Source organism: Canis lupus, chromosome 17 (genome assembly GCF_003254725.2).
Source record: "Canis lupus dingo isolate Sandy chromosome 17, ASM325472v2, whole genome shotgun sequence".
NCBI lineage: Eukaryota > Metazoa > Chordata > Mammalia > Carnivora > Canidae > Canis > Canis lupus.
The window spans coordinates 30523474-30541337 of NC_064259.1; the positions used below are offsets into that span (position 1 = coordinate 30523474).

The 17864-nt window shown below is 38.7% G+C and overlaps 1 protein-coding gene across 3 annotated transcripts in view; it reads right to left on the reverse strand.

Moving 5' to 3' along the window:
• The window catches only part of ATL2 (atlastin GTPase 2), a 56114-nt gene extending 39210 nt beyond the window's left edge, over positions 1-16904 (reverse strand). The window contains exon 1 of one of the 3 annotated variants that reach the window (XM_025454143.3): positions 16744-16902. In XM_025454143.3, coding sequence (XP_025309928.1) covers positions 16744-16861 — 118 coding nt within the window. In that variant the 5' untranslated portion in view covers positions 16862-16902. Of the gene's footprint in view, positions 1-16743 lie in introns of all 3 variants that reach the window. The other 2 variants (XM_025454142.3, XM_025454145.3) reach the window with 2 other exon arrangements.
• Positions 16905-17864: the final 960 nt, after the last annotated feature.

Here is a 17864-nt window from a genome sequence, read left to right on the forward strand (position 1 = left end):
GAGATGTATATACACAGGTTCCTTATATTGCTCTCTTCACTTCCATACATATTTGAAAATTTCCATAATAGAAAGTTTCTTTTAAAAAGTAGAGAAGCGGGATACCTGGGTGACTCAGTGGTTAAGCATCTGCTTTCGCTCGGGGTGTGGTCCTGGAGTCCCCGGATCAAGTCTCACATCCGGCTCCCTGTATGGGGCCTGCTTCTCCCTCTGCCTAGTGTCTGCCTCTCTCTCTCTATCTCTCTCTCTCTCATGAGTAAATAAAATCTTAAAAAAAAAAAATGTCAAAAAGCTAGGGGCACCTAGGTAGCTCAGTTGCTTAAACGTCCAACTCTTGATTTCGACTCAGGTTATGATCTTAGAGTCATGAGACTGAGGCTGAGGCCGCACAGGAACTCTGCGCTCAGTGGGGAGTATGCCTGAGGATTCTCTCCTCTCCCTCTGCCCTCCCCAAACTCGTGAGCGCTCACACCTGCTCTCTCTCACTCAATGTCTCAAATAAATAAATCTTTAAAAAGAATAGCAAGGCTAAAGTTTTCATTAGGAGATGAAACAGATCCAAATACAAAAGACAGAGATACAGGTCAGTGCTATTAGAAGTGAGAGAGAAGTCTCAAAGATTGTATAACGCAGCTTTCTCAACCTTTCTTCTACTTCTACAGTCCTTTGGTGACTGGGAGAAACAAAGGAGTACCATGGAAAATTTAAAAAAAAAAAAAAAAAAAAAGGAAAAAAGAAAGTTTTCAAAATATACAAGGTCAAGCAATTGTAAAATTCTACATCTACACTACCATTCCCCCCAACCTACTTCCCCATGAAAACAGTTCATCTAAACACACATCAATCCTTCCCAAAATCTGAAAGCAAAATCCCTAAGAAACTCAGTATCAGTTGGCTAACTAAAAGTAGACACTCTATTACTAAGAAAAAGAAAAAAAAAAAATGAGGCTTAAAATCAAATCTATTAAACACCCTAAAAAGAAAATTGTAGAACCAGATGGCTACACTGGTGAATTCTACCAAACATTTAAGGAAGAAATTATACCAATTCTACAAAGAATCTTACAGAAAAAAAGAAAAGAACATTTCCCAACTCATTTTATGAAGCCAATATTATTATTCTAACCAAATCAGACAAAAACATTACAAGAAAAAAACTACCAACAGTCCTCATGAACAAACATAAAAATCCTTAATAAAAATATAGTATTTTTCAGTATATAGTATTCAGAATATACAAAAAAAATCTACAACTGTTCACTAAGAACAATTCCATTTTTTAAAGACTATTAATCTGAGAGAAAGAGAACATGCATGCACAAGGGGGGGGGGGGGGGCAAAGGGACAAGAAAACTTCCCGCTGAGCAGGGAGCCCAATATGAGGCTCGATCCCAGGGCCCTGAGATCATGGCCCAAGCATAAGTCAGACGCTTAACCAGCTGAGCCACCCAGGCACCCCTATAACAATTCCATCTTAAAATGGGCAAAAGATTTTATCTTCATATCACCAAAGAAGATATATGGTCATTAAGCACATGAAAATATACTCAACACCATTAGATGTTAGGGAAATTAAAAACAATACCACAATCAGATACATCTACATACTCTAATAACTAAAATTTACAAGACCAATGAAAGCGCTGGTAAAGAGCAAACGACACATATATTTCTGTTGAGAATACAAAATGATACAACCACTTTGAAAAACTTTTGGTAATATCTTTTAGAAAGTTAAACATATTTTAAATAATCTCTATGCCCAACATGGGACTTGAACTCACAACCCCAAGATCAAGAGTTGCACGCTCTACCAACTGAGCCAGACTGGAGCCCAAGTTAAACATATATTTACCATACAATCTATAATCACACTCTTAGGTACTTAAAAGAAATTAAAACATAACAACAAAAGACTGAAAATGAATATTCATAGCAGTTCTACTCATAATGGCCATAAACTGGAAACAACCCAATGTCCATTTACCGGAAAATGCATAAACCGTGTTAAATCTGTACAATGGACTATTACTTGGAAATGAATTACTAAAATACACAATGACACAGATAAATCTAAAAAGATATATACTAAATGAAAGGATATATGAAATTCTAGAAAAAGTAAAACTATAGTAACATAAAGCAGATAATTGGCCACCAAGAGCTGAAGGCAAGGGAAGAAATTGACTACTGCTACAAACTGTGTGTCCCTCAAATTCGTATGTTGAAGCCCTAATCCTCAATGTGATGGTATTTGGAGGTGGGGCCTGTGAGGGGCTAATATAAGGTCATGGGGGTAGAGCCCTCATGTATGGAATTAGAAAGGGACCTGAGAGAAATGATCTCTTCCTCCACCCTGTGAAGACAGATGCAGAAGCCATTTGCAAACTAGAAAGAGGACTAAAACCAAATCTGCTGGCACCTTGATCCTTTCCTAGTCTCCAAAACTGATAAATAAATGTGTGTGTAAGCCAACCAGTCTATGGTAATTTGTTATAGCAGCCCAAGCTAAGTCAATTCTAAAGGAGCACAAGGGAACTTTTTGAGATGATGGAAATGTTCTGTAACATGACTGGTGGTGGTGGTGGTGGTGGTGGTGGTGGTGGTGGTAGCTACAAAACTAGCATTCATGAAAACTCATCAAACTATACTGAAAAATCAATGATTTTTATATAAATTATTTCAGTAAGGCAGATTTTGGAAAAATCAAATGCAACTTATTCCCCTTAGCACTTTTTTTTAATTCATTCAAGAGTGAGATCACAAGTAGGAGGGGAGGGGCAGAGGGAGAGGGAGAAGTAGACTTCCAGTTGAGCAGAGAGCCCCAGGCAGGGGCTCGACAGATGCTTAACCAACTGAGCTGTCCAGGTGCCCCCCAACTTTAGTACTTTCATTTATTAAATGAGAGGATAAAGCAATACAACAATTGATTAATCATTTTCCAGAACAAAAATGTCCCCTTCAAGGAGTATTACCCATGAAGGTTATACTCCAATGTCATGAAAAACTAGAGCTGTCAATCAATTCTGACACTACTCAAATTCAATATAAAATGCTTTCTCTTGACCTGAATTCAGGAACTGGAAAACATAATTTTGAGTGTTTCTAATGGTGACAAATGTACTTCTTTGTGAATGAATTCCTGTGAATCCACTACCACATCATGCCAAAATATTTTGGTTAGAAAATAAAAAGGTATTAGGAAGCTACTAATACTTATTTTCCTAAAGAACTCAAGACAGCTTTTTATATTGAGGAGGGAGGGCTTTTTTATTCCTATAAATTCCATAATCTGTTTAAGCATCAACAGATTATGCATATGCTTCCTAGCATACATATCTCAAGACATATGAGGACATTCAAGTTCTAGAATATATGCTTAAAAATTAGCCTCAATACTTAAAATTAAATCTAATATATCACTCACAGGGGCTTTAGAGATTCGGCAGCCAGATTCACTAATTTTACAGATAAGGAAAACACAGGACTAGATTTTTATTTGCAGGGAGAACTGGGCTAGGTCTTCTTAGTGTTTTTCCTCCACAGCAGTGCTTCTCAAACTTTTAGCATGCATATGAATCACTTGAGGATCTTGTTAAAATGCATATTCTGATTCAGTAAATCTGGAGTGGAGCCTGAAACTGCACATTTCTAACTCCAAAGTGATACAACACTAATGGAGTACCAAGGATCACCATATTTTACAGGTGTTTAGTATGTAAACTAATTTTATTTTGTAGTTTCTACTGATGTTAAGGTTTTTACAGGAGGAAGAAAGTTTTCAAGCTAAACTATAATCCTGCATTCTTCCTGAGACAGCTAATACTCTGATATAACTAATCACTCCAGGCTAGCCACTGAGGATTCTGGATAAGGTGAAAAAAGGCAGTGAACACAAGACACCCCTACTTTAAAAATATAAGTATAGAAAATGTTTTAGTATTTGACATGATATATATAGCCAGATTTGAAAATCATTGGACTGGAGTCATCATCAGCCACCTGGGTGAGCTTTTATAATAGTCCTGGACTTCCCTCCATTCGCCCTCCCCATCCCCCAAGACAGATGCAGCCCAGAATAAGAATGCTGACAGATACAAACTTGAACTTCCATCCTATAGTTTTTTTTGAAAAAGAGAAGCAGCTGTTACCTACCAGGTACTTCAAGAAAAGGTTTTATTTATTTGCTCCTGTAAGATAGTATTATTAAGAACTACAAGGTTACACTTCTTTCATAGAAAACATGAACCATAATGCAAATTGCAAAATAAAAACTTCAAAGATTCCAGAAGACCTATTAACACCATCAGATATCAGATACTTTCCCAAATTAGCTTTGCCACTTTTGTTAATCATTTTGCTAAAAATGCTCTTAAAGAGTTATCTAATGTAATTCATCTCCTTCCTTCATTACTGTCAAATCAGGAGATACACAAAAGTTGTTTTCTTAGAAGATTCATATATTATTTTCCACTTGAAAACTACTGTTTCCATAGTAACCAGCACTGATGTCATGGAATTTTTACTGTTCCCATTTAAAGAATACTGAGGCATAAAAATGTTTTTATGAATTTACCTTAATAGATTAAGAAAAATGTAAAATAGACTACAAATATATAAGCACAAAGTATTTTTCCCAAAGCTTATCACCAAATACTAAGTAGTTCTTAAAGCATACACTTAAATACAAGTGTAATTTGAGAGAAGAAAAAAATTTTCAACTAAAGTTAATTTAAACTAGATATTTTAAATGAGGATGCAGTTTATGAAGTCAATTTTGTTAGCTAGTTAAGAGATGCTAAAATAATGGCTCAGAGGACTACAACACAGAAATTCAGAAAAATTCTATATAGGTTCAAGTTCTATACAGTTTAAGTCCTTACTAAGGTTTTTCCCGATTGTCTTCTAAAGTTAAGTCTTGTGAAAAATCTCACCCAAGTCACCCAGGAGTCTTGCATCTGCCCTAAGTACTTTTTTTGGAAGGAGGAAGAGGGGAAGATGATATATTTTTGTTCTGTGGTCCCAGTTTTTAAAGAACTAAGAGTCCAAAATACTGAAAAATTTAATTTTTAGAAAAGTCATTTATATGCTAGAGGAATACTTACGCATACGCAAAGGAAGAGAAAAACAAGGTTCCTTGTTCACTGAAGTACTATTTGAAACGCCAAAAAAAAAAAAAAAAAAAAAAGACAATCCAAATATTCATGGATAAATAAACCATGAAATAGAAAATCAAAATTAATGAATAAGATATAAGTGTGTGTACATGGATAAAATTCAAAACCAATGCCAAATGAAAAAAACAAATCAAACCACAAGCTGCTTAAGCTGCTTACTTAAAATTTTTAAATACAGCACAATACTGTATATCATGCATTTTTAAAATGCATATACAGGGGCAACTGGGTGGCTCAGTTAAGCATCCAACTCGATCTCAGCTCAGGTCTTGATCTCAGGGTTTTGAGTTCAAGCCTCACATTAAGGGAGAGTGTTGGGCCTACTTCAAAACAAACAAACATATATTTTATAAGAGTATTAAAAAAAACAGGAAATATGAATACCAACTTCAAGATGAGCGTGTATCTGTGGAGGGAGGGAAGAAAAGAAAAAGATGTTGGGAGAACCCTTCAACTTGTACAGTGTTTGCTTCTCTTTAAAAATGATTCAAAACAATTAGGGCAAATAGTATGCATTAAATCCAACAATGGGCACTTGAACATCTGTAATATTTTTCTATCATTTTTATAAGTTTGAAATATGTTACAATTGTTTTTAATGAAGCATGTTAAGTTACTTCAAGAATTTACATCCACAGAAAAAGGAACTATTTGAGTGACTATGACTTTAAGACAGGCATCGTGACAGAAATCCTCTCAACAGCCCTGTAACTTAGCAATTATCCCCATTTCAGAGAGAAGAAATGTAGACAAAGTTTTTTAATAAGAAATTCTACAAAATTCTACAGCTAAAAAGAAATATATGCATCAAGTTTTCTATAGTAAGTCCATCCTGCTTCCTTTATACCAGACTTTTTACGTTACAGGGTAATTCTTATAAAAATCATTGCTCCCCCAGTGGTATAGCCATAGAAAAGAGACTCAAATCAGTCCTTATTTTTGAAAGGATGTTTATCACTTAAAACAGATCCCTGGTACCAGTTCATCTATTCTTATGAGTAAAAAAGACAAGTACAGATTATCTGTAGGCTTAAAGGGTTTGATCTTGTTTGGTTGGGAGAGGTGGACTAATAAACATCTAGTATTTGAGATTTCTAGATCCTTAAAGCTCTGGATTTAAACTGCAGTCTAGAAAAAAAATAGAGTAACGAAAATAATCAAAACTACAGATACACATAAGTTTTCCTTGAAAGGAAAAAAAAAAAAAAAACCCCACAACTTTGCGATTGCATGGTCATACCACCTGCAATTTAATTATACATGGATCTGAGTTATGCTGACAACATTTAATTAGCCAAAACCACACCATAAAACAATGAGTCCCATGTACACTAAAGTTTAAGAACCACCTGGGTGGCTTGTTTGGAATACAGACTCTTGGACCTCGCCTCCAGAGTTGATTCAGCTGATCAGGAATAGGATCCAGGAATCTACATGTGTAACAAGCACCCCACTAACCACCACCAAGGTCATTCTGATGCAGCGAGGTTAAAGGACTAGAAGTGGGAGCACGTAAATTTCTATTCCTTCAACAAACATTCACTGAACACCTACAACATGATTCTAAGAATTGCAAAATTCACTAGTGAACAAAATTAAAAAAAAAAAAAATCCTGCCCTTAGGAGTTTATTACATCCTAAAGATGAGGAAATAGAAAACAAGTAAACAAATATAGGACATTGACTAGTATTAAAACTTCAAAGAAAAATAGAGCAGATTAAAGGAAATGGAAACAGGGGCTTGCTACTTCATAAAAGAATAATCAGGCAACACTTCTCTAATAAGGAAACATTTGAGCAGAGAATTGAAAGAAGTGGATATCTGGGAAGAGAGGTGAAAACATTATTAACTTTTTCACTCTTCAAAATACTTTAATGTATGAAATAATTTTAGGTATACCTTCTACTACAGAAGAGGGAAAAACAGTGCCTATTCTGAGTTAATAACTACATAATTATCTCTTTAATCCCCAAAATCACTTTGTTGGGTAAGCTATGAGTTTCTGTATAAAGGAGGACAATGAGAATCAGATTAAGCAATTTGCAAGGACATATATTTCCTAAGTATTCAAATCTGGACACATACTCAGGTCCTTGTCAAATCCATCATCTTCCAACTATGCCAAATGAGCATGTTTGTTGAATAAACTTGCTGAATTCTTACATGCTCAAGATTTCTAAAAGGCTGAAAAAAGTTACCTTAACCACAATTTGTTTAGGGAAAAAAAAAAAAAAGGAAGAGGGGTTTCTCATCTTTTTTTTTTTTTTTTTTTTTTTAATTTATGATAGTCACACACACACAGAGAGAGAGAGAGAGAGAGAGAGAGAGGCAGAGACACAGGCAGAGGGAGAAGCAGGCTCCATGCACCGGGAGCCCGACGTGGAATTTGATTCCGGGTCTCCAGGATCGTGCCCTGGGCCAAAGGCAGGCGCCAAACCGCTGGGCCACCCAGGGATCCCCGGTTTCTCATCTTTATAACAAATCTTGACATATGATTATTTTTCCCTCTTTCCAAACATTTCCTTGTCAAAATTTAATCATTTATACAGTCAGCAAATCACTTATACCATCCTCCAACATTGGGGAAACAATCTTTTTATCTTCATAAGCTTTCTAGAAGAGCACTTTTAAAGTGCAGACTTTTAAGATATGAGATGCAATAAAATTATATTTCCAACTAGTAGTAATTAGAAAGCAAGGCATTATACTAGATACTAGAGAAATATAATTTGCTGATGATAATGGTTCTTACTCTCAAGGAGCCAACAAAAACAAGTAAAAAAGAACAGTATAAAGAAAGTGCTATGTTAGATTATTTAGCTAATGTTATCAATGAAGACATCCTGGAGAAGGCTGTACCTCTCTGAGGCCTGAAAATCTGATTAAGGCTAACCTTAAAAGTTTAGGCTATGAATACTGAGAGCCAAGGAAAGCATTATCCTGAAAGATAAGGAAAATTTTGAGGCAGAGGAGTGACAGGATCAAAGCTGAGCTGCAGAGATAAACCAAAAGTGATGAGTGAATAAGAAGTGTAATGAGAATCTAAAAACAGAGAAATCAGATATTAAGTAACTAGAAGAGCCTGAGTATAAGATGAGAAGCCCAAAGACAGAAGGTGATAGCAAAAAGGGAAAGCAATGCATGCAAAAGCTAGCCAGTTCAACATCCTTCTCTGAAGTAGGCAACAGATAACACTAAACTATTCCATATTTTTATAAGGAACATATCCTTTTCTTATAAGCCTTTATAAAACAGCAATGTACTACATTTCCATTCCCAACAGTAATTTTGGTACAGTTACTCTAAGGTTTTCTAACACAGAGATCGGGAATCCATCATAATCAGATTAGATTTCCTTGACTCAGGCAAAACATTGGATCATTCTCTTTTTGGCCCCAAAATTAACTTAGTAGTAAGTTAAAAAATATTAAATCCATTAAAAAGCTACTGAAATTTGGGATAACCAATTAGCAAAGGAGTTGTTAAAATACACACACACACACACACACACACAGAGGGTTAAATTTAGAATAAGGTTTTTATGACAAATCTCAAATAGGTATCTACCAAGACTCCAGAAATAAGATGCTACATTCCATTTTGCCACAACTCTCTACCTCGGATGACTCATTATAGCAGCACTTTTTTTTTTTTTTAATTTTATTTATCTGAGAGAGAACGTGTATGCAGGGAGAGGGACAAGCAAACTCTCCACTGAGCAGAAAGCCTGATGCTGGGCTCGATCCCAGGACCCTGTGATCATGATGTGAGCTGAAGTCAGATGCCTAACCAACTGAGCCACCCAAATACCTCTATAGCAGCACTGGAAAAAAAAAAAAAAAAGTATACTCTCCCAAACTCAGCTCAAAATAGGCAAAATTCCTACTAAGAAAACAGCTGTAAAAATAGTGCAAAACAGACAAACATCCTTCCAAGTAGATAGATAAATGTGATTTTTTGAAAAAACAAAAGGGATAAGAAAGTCAGAGGTTCTCACTATACTCTCCTTTTACCCTTTCTCTAGTTTGGCAACTTTTTTAGAGTACATGTCAGGATTCTTTATGGTAGATAAATGTACATGCTCAAAAACAGGTGTACGGGAACACATCTTCACAGTTTTTAAGAAGTCACATTTGGGGCTATTCAGTTTTTCTAGGAATCATCCAGTTATTTAAATCAATTCTTTGCCCAACTTGACTACAAAAACTGCCCATATTCTCTTTTTATTACACATGCTCTAACACCATTTGATCCTCTAGTTACCTTTACCTAATTGCTTTTACATACTTTTTAAACATCCCTTCTGGAAAAATTCTTAGGAAAGACAAGGGCTTAAACTATTTTGTAAAAAACCTTACCAAATACTGCCTTTTTATCTTCAAAGAAGGGATATATCCTACACTCTGCTTCCTAAAACCCACTCATTCTTCAAGGCCTGATAAAGCCCACCCTCCTCCACGAAGTCTTCCTCAGTAACACCAGCACACAGTAATTCTTACCTGTGAAATTATAAACTTAAGGATAAACTTTACTCACAAATACGCATAAGGTCTATCTGATCTCCCAACTACATGAAAGCTTAGACAAGGGATCTGTTCTACACTTTTCTACACAGGTACTCATTACAAGCAACCAAAGAGCCCTTTCGTAAGGTAGGTGCTCAATATGTCAACAGATAACATCAAGAGGAAAAAAAGCTAGTTGTCTAAAAATGGTCTTCTATCGGCCTGTCCTCCTCTACCTCTTTACTCCCAAAGAAAACTAACTTCTTTACCCTGAAGGGGTGGTAACTTTCTTTGTACACTGAATACATGCCAAGTGTTTTTAAGACATTATCTTTTATAAACTACCAAAGTATGTTTTTTTAGTTAAGGAAACGAATCTACCATGCTACTGGGCACCAAAGCAGAAGCCCATACTCTGCCATTAAGAGAGTCAGGAATAAACAATGTATCAGGAAGAATTCAAAACAGTTCAAAAAATAAAAATAAAAATAAAACCCTTCTGGTAGCATACCTAAAAAATTCAGAAGAGATTAGCACCAAGAAGTTGAAAAGTTGACAATTTATTTAAGAAAAACACTCATATGGAACCATTTAGATATTTTTTCAAAAACACAATATTCCTCCCCAAATCCCACGAAATTAAAAAGCAAATATAAACACTGAGAGATGGTCCAAGAATATGAAAATGCAATAAAAAGAATTCAAATTCAGTTACCGTATTAAAATTTAAGAATTAACTGTAATTGAAGAAATACAAATGCAACAATAAGATCTTTTTTACCTATTATGTGTTAGCATTTGTTTTTAAATAATACCCACTTGTGAACAAAAGTATTTGCAAACAAGTACAAAAAAACCTAACCCAAATGAACACAGAATAAATCAGAACAAACTTTCTGAATGGATTTGCTGATGTGTCTTCAATCTTGAAAGGTATAGTAAGTAGTTTGATCCAGAAATCTACTTTTAAAACCTTATCCTAAAGGTCAAGATTTATCTACAAATATGGTTAGCCATCATTATGCACAAAAAATAACCTCATATCCAGGAGGATTAGTTTAGTACTACTATGCCATTTTAAAAATCATGTCATAGAGATTATTTGATCACACCGGGAAATACAGTATGAAATGAAAAAGTAAATTACAAAATCACAAAAGATCCCAATTTAGAAAAAATTAAATTATACATTAAAAAAGGATATACACTAAAAGATGTATACTAGAATGCTAACAGTGCTTACCACTAGGTGGTATGATTTTTACTTTTTTCTTTTTTATGTGTATTTTCCCAAGTGTCTACAAAGATTTACTGCTTTTGAAATTTAAAAAAAAAATGAAACTTTTACAAGGTATAAAATTACCCATGTTAGATTAAAAGCCATGATCACAAGATCTGATCAATCACAAGATTAGCTATAATTTAAAGGCAGTAGATACCTTTTTTTTTTTAAGATTGTATTTATTTATTAATGAGACAGAGAAAGAGAGAAAGAGAGAGACCCAGAGGCAGAAGTAGGATCCCCAGGAGCAGGGAGCCCGATGTAGGGCTTGATCCTAGGACTCCAGGATCAGAACCTGAACTGAAGGCAGACACCCAACCAACTGAGGCACCCAGCCACCCCTAAAGGCAGTAAATTTCTATCTTAGTATCTAATTGTAAGACTTTTGGCATGAAAAAAAAAAAAAAAGACTTTTGGCATCAACAATCTTGTTCAACCTTTCTGAGAACTTCTAGCCTACACTACAGAATCTGAGAAACCATACCCAAGGCAACTGCCATTCTCCTGCAATAAAAAGCCTCTCAACTCTAAAACCCTCCACAGATCATATTGTCATATCTATTTTAAAATTAAAGTGCTGATGAAAAGAGCGATTTCTGGAAATGTGATTAATAACTATGTTCCAAAAAAACCTAAGAACAAGAGTGAGTTTGTGTCAAAGTTTCCCTACCATTTACCTCAAAAATCAGCTATCCTCATTCTGATAAGAGCAAACGTAATCTAACTTTTAATATCTCATAAACCCATTCATTCAAATATGGAATGAGAAGTTCATTTAGCATGCCCATTTCACCCCCCTTTTAAAAAAAGTTAGAGAAGGCCTTAAAAGTTTCTAAAGTGCCTTCACAGATTATCTATTTAATAATCCAAAAAGAAAAAAAAAAAGACCTGTAAATTTGCTAAGGCAGATATTACCTACCAGGAAGGAAAAAATGCTATTACAAAGCTAGTATTAAAATCCAAGCCTCGGGATGCCTGGGTGGGTGACTCAGTGGTTGAGCATCTGCTTTCAGCTCAGGGTGTGAACCTGGGGTCCTGGGATAGTCCCCCATGGGCTCCCCGTGGGGAGCCTGCTTCTCCTTCTGCCTAGGTCTCTGTCTCTCTGTGTCTCTCATGAATAAATAAATAAACTCTTTAAAAAAATAAAAAAATAGAATAAGATAAAATCCAAGCCTCCATTCTAAATCCATTCAGGAGATCATAAGAAGTTTATAGAATTCAAAAGTTAAGTCTTTAGTTAAAATATGTCCTAATCACTATCCATGACTCTAAATGTGGACTTCCAAGTCAATCATTCTTTAGGCATTTTTGTCCAAAACAGACCCGAATTAAATTCTGCACATTTACTATCTAAAAAGTAAATGCACTCTCCTTGAAAACTGCCATGACCTTAACTAAGTTACTTCATATTGAATCCTATTCAGAAGACTATTTTGCCATATGACTGATTCTCTAAAGTGCAAGTTTATTAAACTGAAGATAGCAGAGAAGTATAAATATATATTTTATCTTATAAAAACAAAGTTTTTATCTTAGAAGAACAAATGTTTTTCAAGTCACCTATTTTGAAACTTAACTTTTAGTCCAAAATAACTACATTATACTAATAGCTACCATCAACAGAATGTCTGCCACTGGGTTGAGCACTTTTATCACATTTAATACCTGCAATATCCCTAATCATGAACACATTATCAGCATTTTACAGATAAAAAATTCACCTACCACCTTTGCCCAAACTAAACCTTTGTCCAAACTGCAGGAAAAAAAATTAGAAGAGACTGATTGCAAATATATACATGTATATACAATAGAGTAAGTAATCAAATTGGTGCATTCCTACATAAACATTACAGTCTCCTACACATAAACAGCTTTACCATTACAAAACACCTGTACCTATCATCTCATTTGTTTCCCACAACAGCCCTCCTTTGGGATTATTATCACTGCAGTGTGTAAGGGGCTTCAAGGCTGAGTTTAAGTGAAGTTACTCAGCTTCTGATTCCTTATTCTTTCCCATTGCACTACCTTCCTTCTCTATACTTAAAAAAACACTGCCTCCACAGAGTATCATGCAATAAAAAAAGGAAATGTACTATAGATCCTTGATACGCATCTTTCATAAATTACATAGTTCACCAATAAGTTATTAGTTACTGGTTATTTTGACACTAGTCACAGAAATATAATTTGTATGAATAATTTCATTAAGCTGGTACATTACCAAGGAATCCCCTAAATCCTGTCCATAAAACCAACTATCTGCAGCCACCCGTCCCATGGTAGATAGTGAAGGTGGGTACTTAAATACACATTTTACAAAAATCTACCTAAGATTAGCATATATGTTACACCTAAACACACAGAGATACGGTTACCAATAACCTGAAAAAATCATTTGTAAAACAGTTATCTTGGCTTTGCAATTCTGAACACTTCCTACTTCTCAATGTCCTTAACAAACAAAATTGTTCTATTTCATGAATTCTACTTCTTTCTACAACATCTACCTTTTCCCTTCCTACTTCAAAATTTCCCACTCCACTTAGTGACTTGATCTATCTTTACTTATCTATTAACTGCTCCAACTACTCATTAGTATGATTTCAGATGTCATTCATTCAACAGTTTTACTGAGACATTTCTAATTACGTATGCAATAATTTTCAATGAAAAAGGGCCCCTACTCTCCTCCAAGTCCACAGCAGTAAGAGTGCCTCTGAGTAGTTTCTGTGACTGTAGACAAGTTAAAATCACTCCCTCTAATGGGATTCCCTCAAAGGAAGATTTTTAAGGGAGAAATAAAAAAAAAAGCAAAATGTTTAAAGCGCTTTATAAAATATCAAGGATTATTCTATTGCCATCATATTTTCAGACTGGTGGGAGGTTTTTGGCAATTCTTTTTCAAAGCAATAGAGAAAGCACTCAACCATTCTTATAGGAGGGATGGTGAGGAACGGTAAAGGATAGGAAGAAACTTATATGAGTAATGAATTCTTTGGGGATCAAGCTCAGTGACTCAATATTCACATCCATTTTCCTTAAGTTAAATAATGCCCAAGAAAGTAACACACTTGGATTTTAAAACTATAAAACAGTAATACAATCAGAATAGCACTACACTAAAAAAAAAAAAAAAAAAAAAAAGCTATTTCCCTACAGCCACTCCACCCAGAAAAAACTCCTATAAAGCAGTAAATCACCAGTACAAAAAAAGTTTAACTTCCATTTCCATTCCTTAAATTTCTTTTGTCTCTTAATGTTGAGAGCCCTATTTGAACATAAACAAATTTTTAATATGCTTCTTGTTAAAAGTCTCCCAACTATAAAAATATTCCTTGAACTACAGCATGGAATGAGGTGACAGTCTTCTGTACTCTTTAACAACTGCTTAATATCAGACAGGTGGAAAAAGCATAATTTTGGAAATGGTCTAATAATTTCAAGAAAGTTGCTTTCATCTGTGAATACTTTAAAACTTTGTCCTAAAGTTAAAAAGAGTGGCAAAGTAAAATTGAATCCCAAAATAGGTGTACCCATTAAGGCCAGAATCTCATTTTAACTCACAGTTTATTTTCCCTATAATAAATACCTCTTTACTGTATATAAGACATCTCCTTCTTCCCCAAATAATTTCCAAGATATTTAATCACATGAACAGAACCTGTCATCTGTTAAGTCATTAAAATACAAGAGTACATAAATGTTTACAAAGATCCTGCATTCCTAAAGAGAGTATGCATTTCTCTTCCTAAAACTAAACTACTAGAGCGTAGAGCGGCACCTGAGTCACCCCTGAACTCAATTCTTCAAGTTTACTTATCCAGAAAGCAGAGGGAGACAAAGAGTTTCTTCTACAGTCAAAAACAGCTGAGTCCCTACTCATTCACAGCCTGTTTGCTCTCGCTTTAAACACAAATCTTAAGTTTTATTTGGATTTTTATGTCATACAGTGACTACAGAGCAAATCAGCAGGTTTTAGCCATTTGATAGGTATGGTTATCAAGCGAAGGGCTACCTCCAAGAGCAGGGAAAACCTGTAAGCAGACAGCATGTTTAATAAATGGTGAGCCCTATTTATCAACTCTTAAGAAGCACATTTCTTCTCGATGGACCATAAAATAAAAACGATGTTCATAATCATGACTAAGTCACAAAGTTATGCTTCTCTTAATAAGGCAAGTACACAAAACACTCTGAAACTACATCTAAAACGGTTATCTTAAAAATACATACGAGTAAGTGCAAGAGCGTATACACACATCACAGACACGCCCCTGGGGTCCAAGAGATCTAAATCAATCAATCAGCATTCCCAAACTAATTACTTGAGAATTCTAACCAGAAGGGGGGCACTAAGGCAAAACAAAACCTCTCTTTGGTTGTGTTTTTTCTTTTCTACAGGTACACAGTTCTGTCAAGTGCTTTTGTTGGCAGGCAATAATGAAATACGCTTTATTTCCTGCTCTTTTCCCTGTATCAAAACTCGACAGTTTGTCACCACCTCGGACGTATGTTCAACACATTCAAAGGTCACTATAAAATGATGAAATCTGTTTCACATAAACTTTCCTGCTGAAGCTGGCCTTCGTGGATAACATCTTATCAAAATGCTTTACATTTCATCTCACGAAACCTTTATCAGGTTGGAGAAAAGCGGAATCTCAAGAACGCCAAGTCCACATTCGGAGTAGTTTATAAACTCAACGCGTGCCACGGACGCACTCAACTAACCGTACGCTTTTTACTGTTGATAAACCTCTGAAAAAAAAAAACTTTGCGCCTTAAGTACTACCAAGATTCTCCATCAGGACCTCACGCGTTCAAGTCACACCGCAGCGAAAAGCTCAAAGGCCGAACGTCCTAAAAATAGGGGTGTTGTGAGCGGGACCCACGACGGCCCGCGGCCACAGCGAACGCGCCGTGGAGGGGGCAGCGGCGCTCCTCGTACACGTACGAAGCAGCTCACACTCAGCCAAAGCCGGGAGCGACGGGTCAGGTGACTCACACCACACGCACCACAGTCTCCCCGGGCCCTACTACGCCGCCTGGGCGACTCGTGCTCGGCTCACAACCCTAGTTTAGCAACTCCCCGGACTCGCACCCTCGCCCCGCGCAACCCGCGAGAACAGGCTCCGGGGCCGAGGCGTCCGAGCAGGCGGGCCCCGGGGCGCAGCCCTGGCCTGCGGACTGCGGTTCCCTCCTGGAAGGGTGTCTGGAGAGCTCCCCGACCTGGCGGCGAGGGGTCGGCGCCCGCCGCGCGCCCCGCGCCCTCCTCCTCCGCGGGGCCCAGAACGCCCCGGCCGTCTCCTCCGTCTCCCAGAGAAAGGCAGAGGGCAGACGGCGCCCGCCGGGAGACACATGGCCCTGCCGCGCCCGCAGCTCTCCAGCACCCGGCCGCGGCGCCACCGACCTCCGAGCGCCCCAGGTCTGCGGCCCCAGCTCAAGGCCGCCCCCTCAGGTCGGGGCGGACGCGGCGGCAGCCACGCGGCGGGCGGGCGGGCAGGGGGCCGGGCCGGGCGCAGACGCGCGCGCCGCCAGTTCACCCGACAGCTGCGGGAGCCGCGGCCCCAGGGCCGCCCTCTCAGGCCGCGCGCCGCCACAGCTCGGGGCGCGGCGGGGGCTAGGCCCGGCGGCCGTCAGACGCGGCGGCGGGAGGAGCGCTGAACCAGCCACGGACGACGACCCCGCCGCCTGCGGCCGCTGCCCGCGGGTCCGAGCGGCCCGCGCCCTCTCCGCACCGAGGCCCTGCGCCTCCGCCCCGCCGGCGCTTACCTAGGAAGGTCGTGGACGAGACGTGGTTAACCCCGGTACTCGGGTCGCTGGTCCGGCGCCGGCGCCGCAACCCCTGGTGCGGCTGCTGCCTCCGCGCTGCCTCGTCCCCCTCCGCCATCTTGTACCGATTTAAAATTAACTCCCCACTGACGTCAAACGCCGCCGCCGCTTTATCAACCTCCCGGGAGCCGGCGGGGCGCCCGCAGGTCCTAGCGCCGCCAGCAGCCAGCGCCTCCGTGTCCTCCCCACGCCCTCTCGCGTCCCGCCCACCGGCGCCCTCGCTCCGCCTCCGCCCTGCCAGCCTCCCCGCCCGCCCGCCGGTCGCTGGGTTTTCCTGGCCTCCCACTTCTGGAAGGGATTGGGCGGCGCCGTGACCGCGATCGCCTCGCCTCGCCTCGCCCGGCACAGCTCCGAGCTCAGTACCACACCCCCTTAGCGCCGCGCTGGTCTGTGTGAACGCAGAAGGGATCTCCAGAGAACCAGGTCCCTCCTTCCCAGTTCAGTAACCCAATTCTTCTTGCGGCTCTTCTTGATTATCGTTAACTCGCGCTCTGCACGTGAGGTTGCTTTCGCGAACGCCTTCCTTTCTCTGTTTTATCCCCCACCTTCTCCTCCACGGCTGTTCTCACTGTCCCCCCTCCCAGGCTATTGCCCTGCCCTGCTTCTCCTCTTGATCTGTGCTCGCCCAAGTCCCTAATGTTGCTTCCCCTCTGAGACCATCCTATGGTTTATTTGCATTAGTTCCTATCTGCTCATGAGACCCTCCCCCATCCTCTTGACTGTGCATAACCTTTCCTGCCCCTAGTACCTGCAGGGACAAGCCAGAAAGCACTGTCATCAGAAAATGAATTGTAGGAGGTCTTTTACTAACTATGATGAACCTTCTTGTGAGAATCCAGTGATATCCTGTAGAAAGTTCAGGTCACCTTTTAAAATAAATACCAACTAAATCAATAAACACAGACAGACAGACAGACCAGCCTCTGGAAGCTTCTGTGAAACACAGTCTCTTTTCTTTTGGATTTTTACCACATCACCAATGCATTCAAAACTCTTTTTCTTTGGTCAAGACAGGTGTCCAGGTGTCCAAATTGCTGTCTTGTCCAGGTCTTCTCACAAGT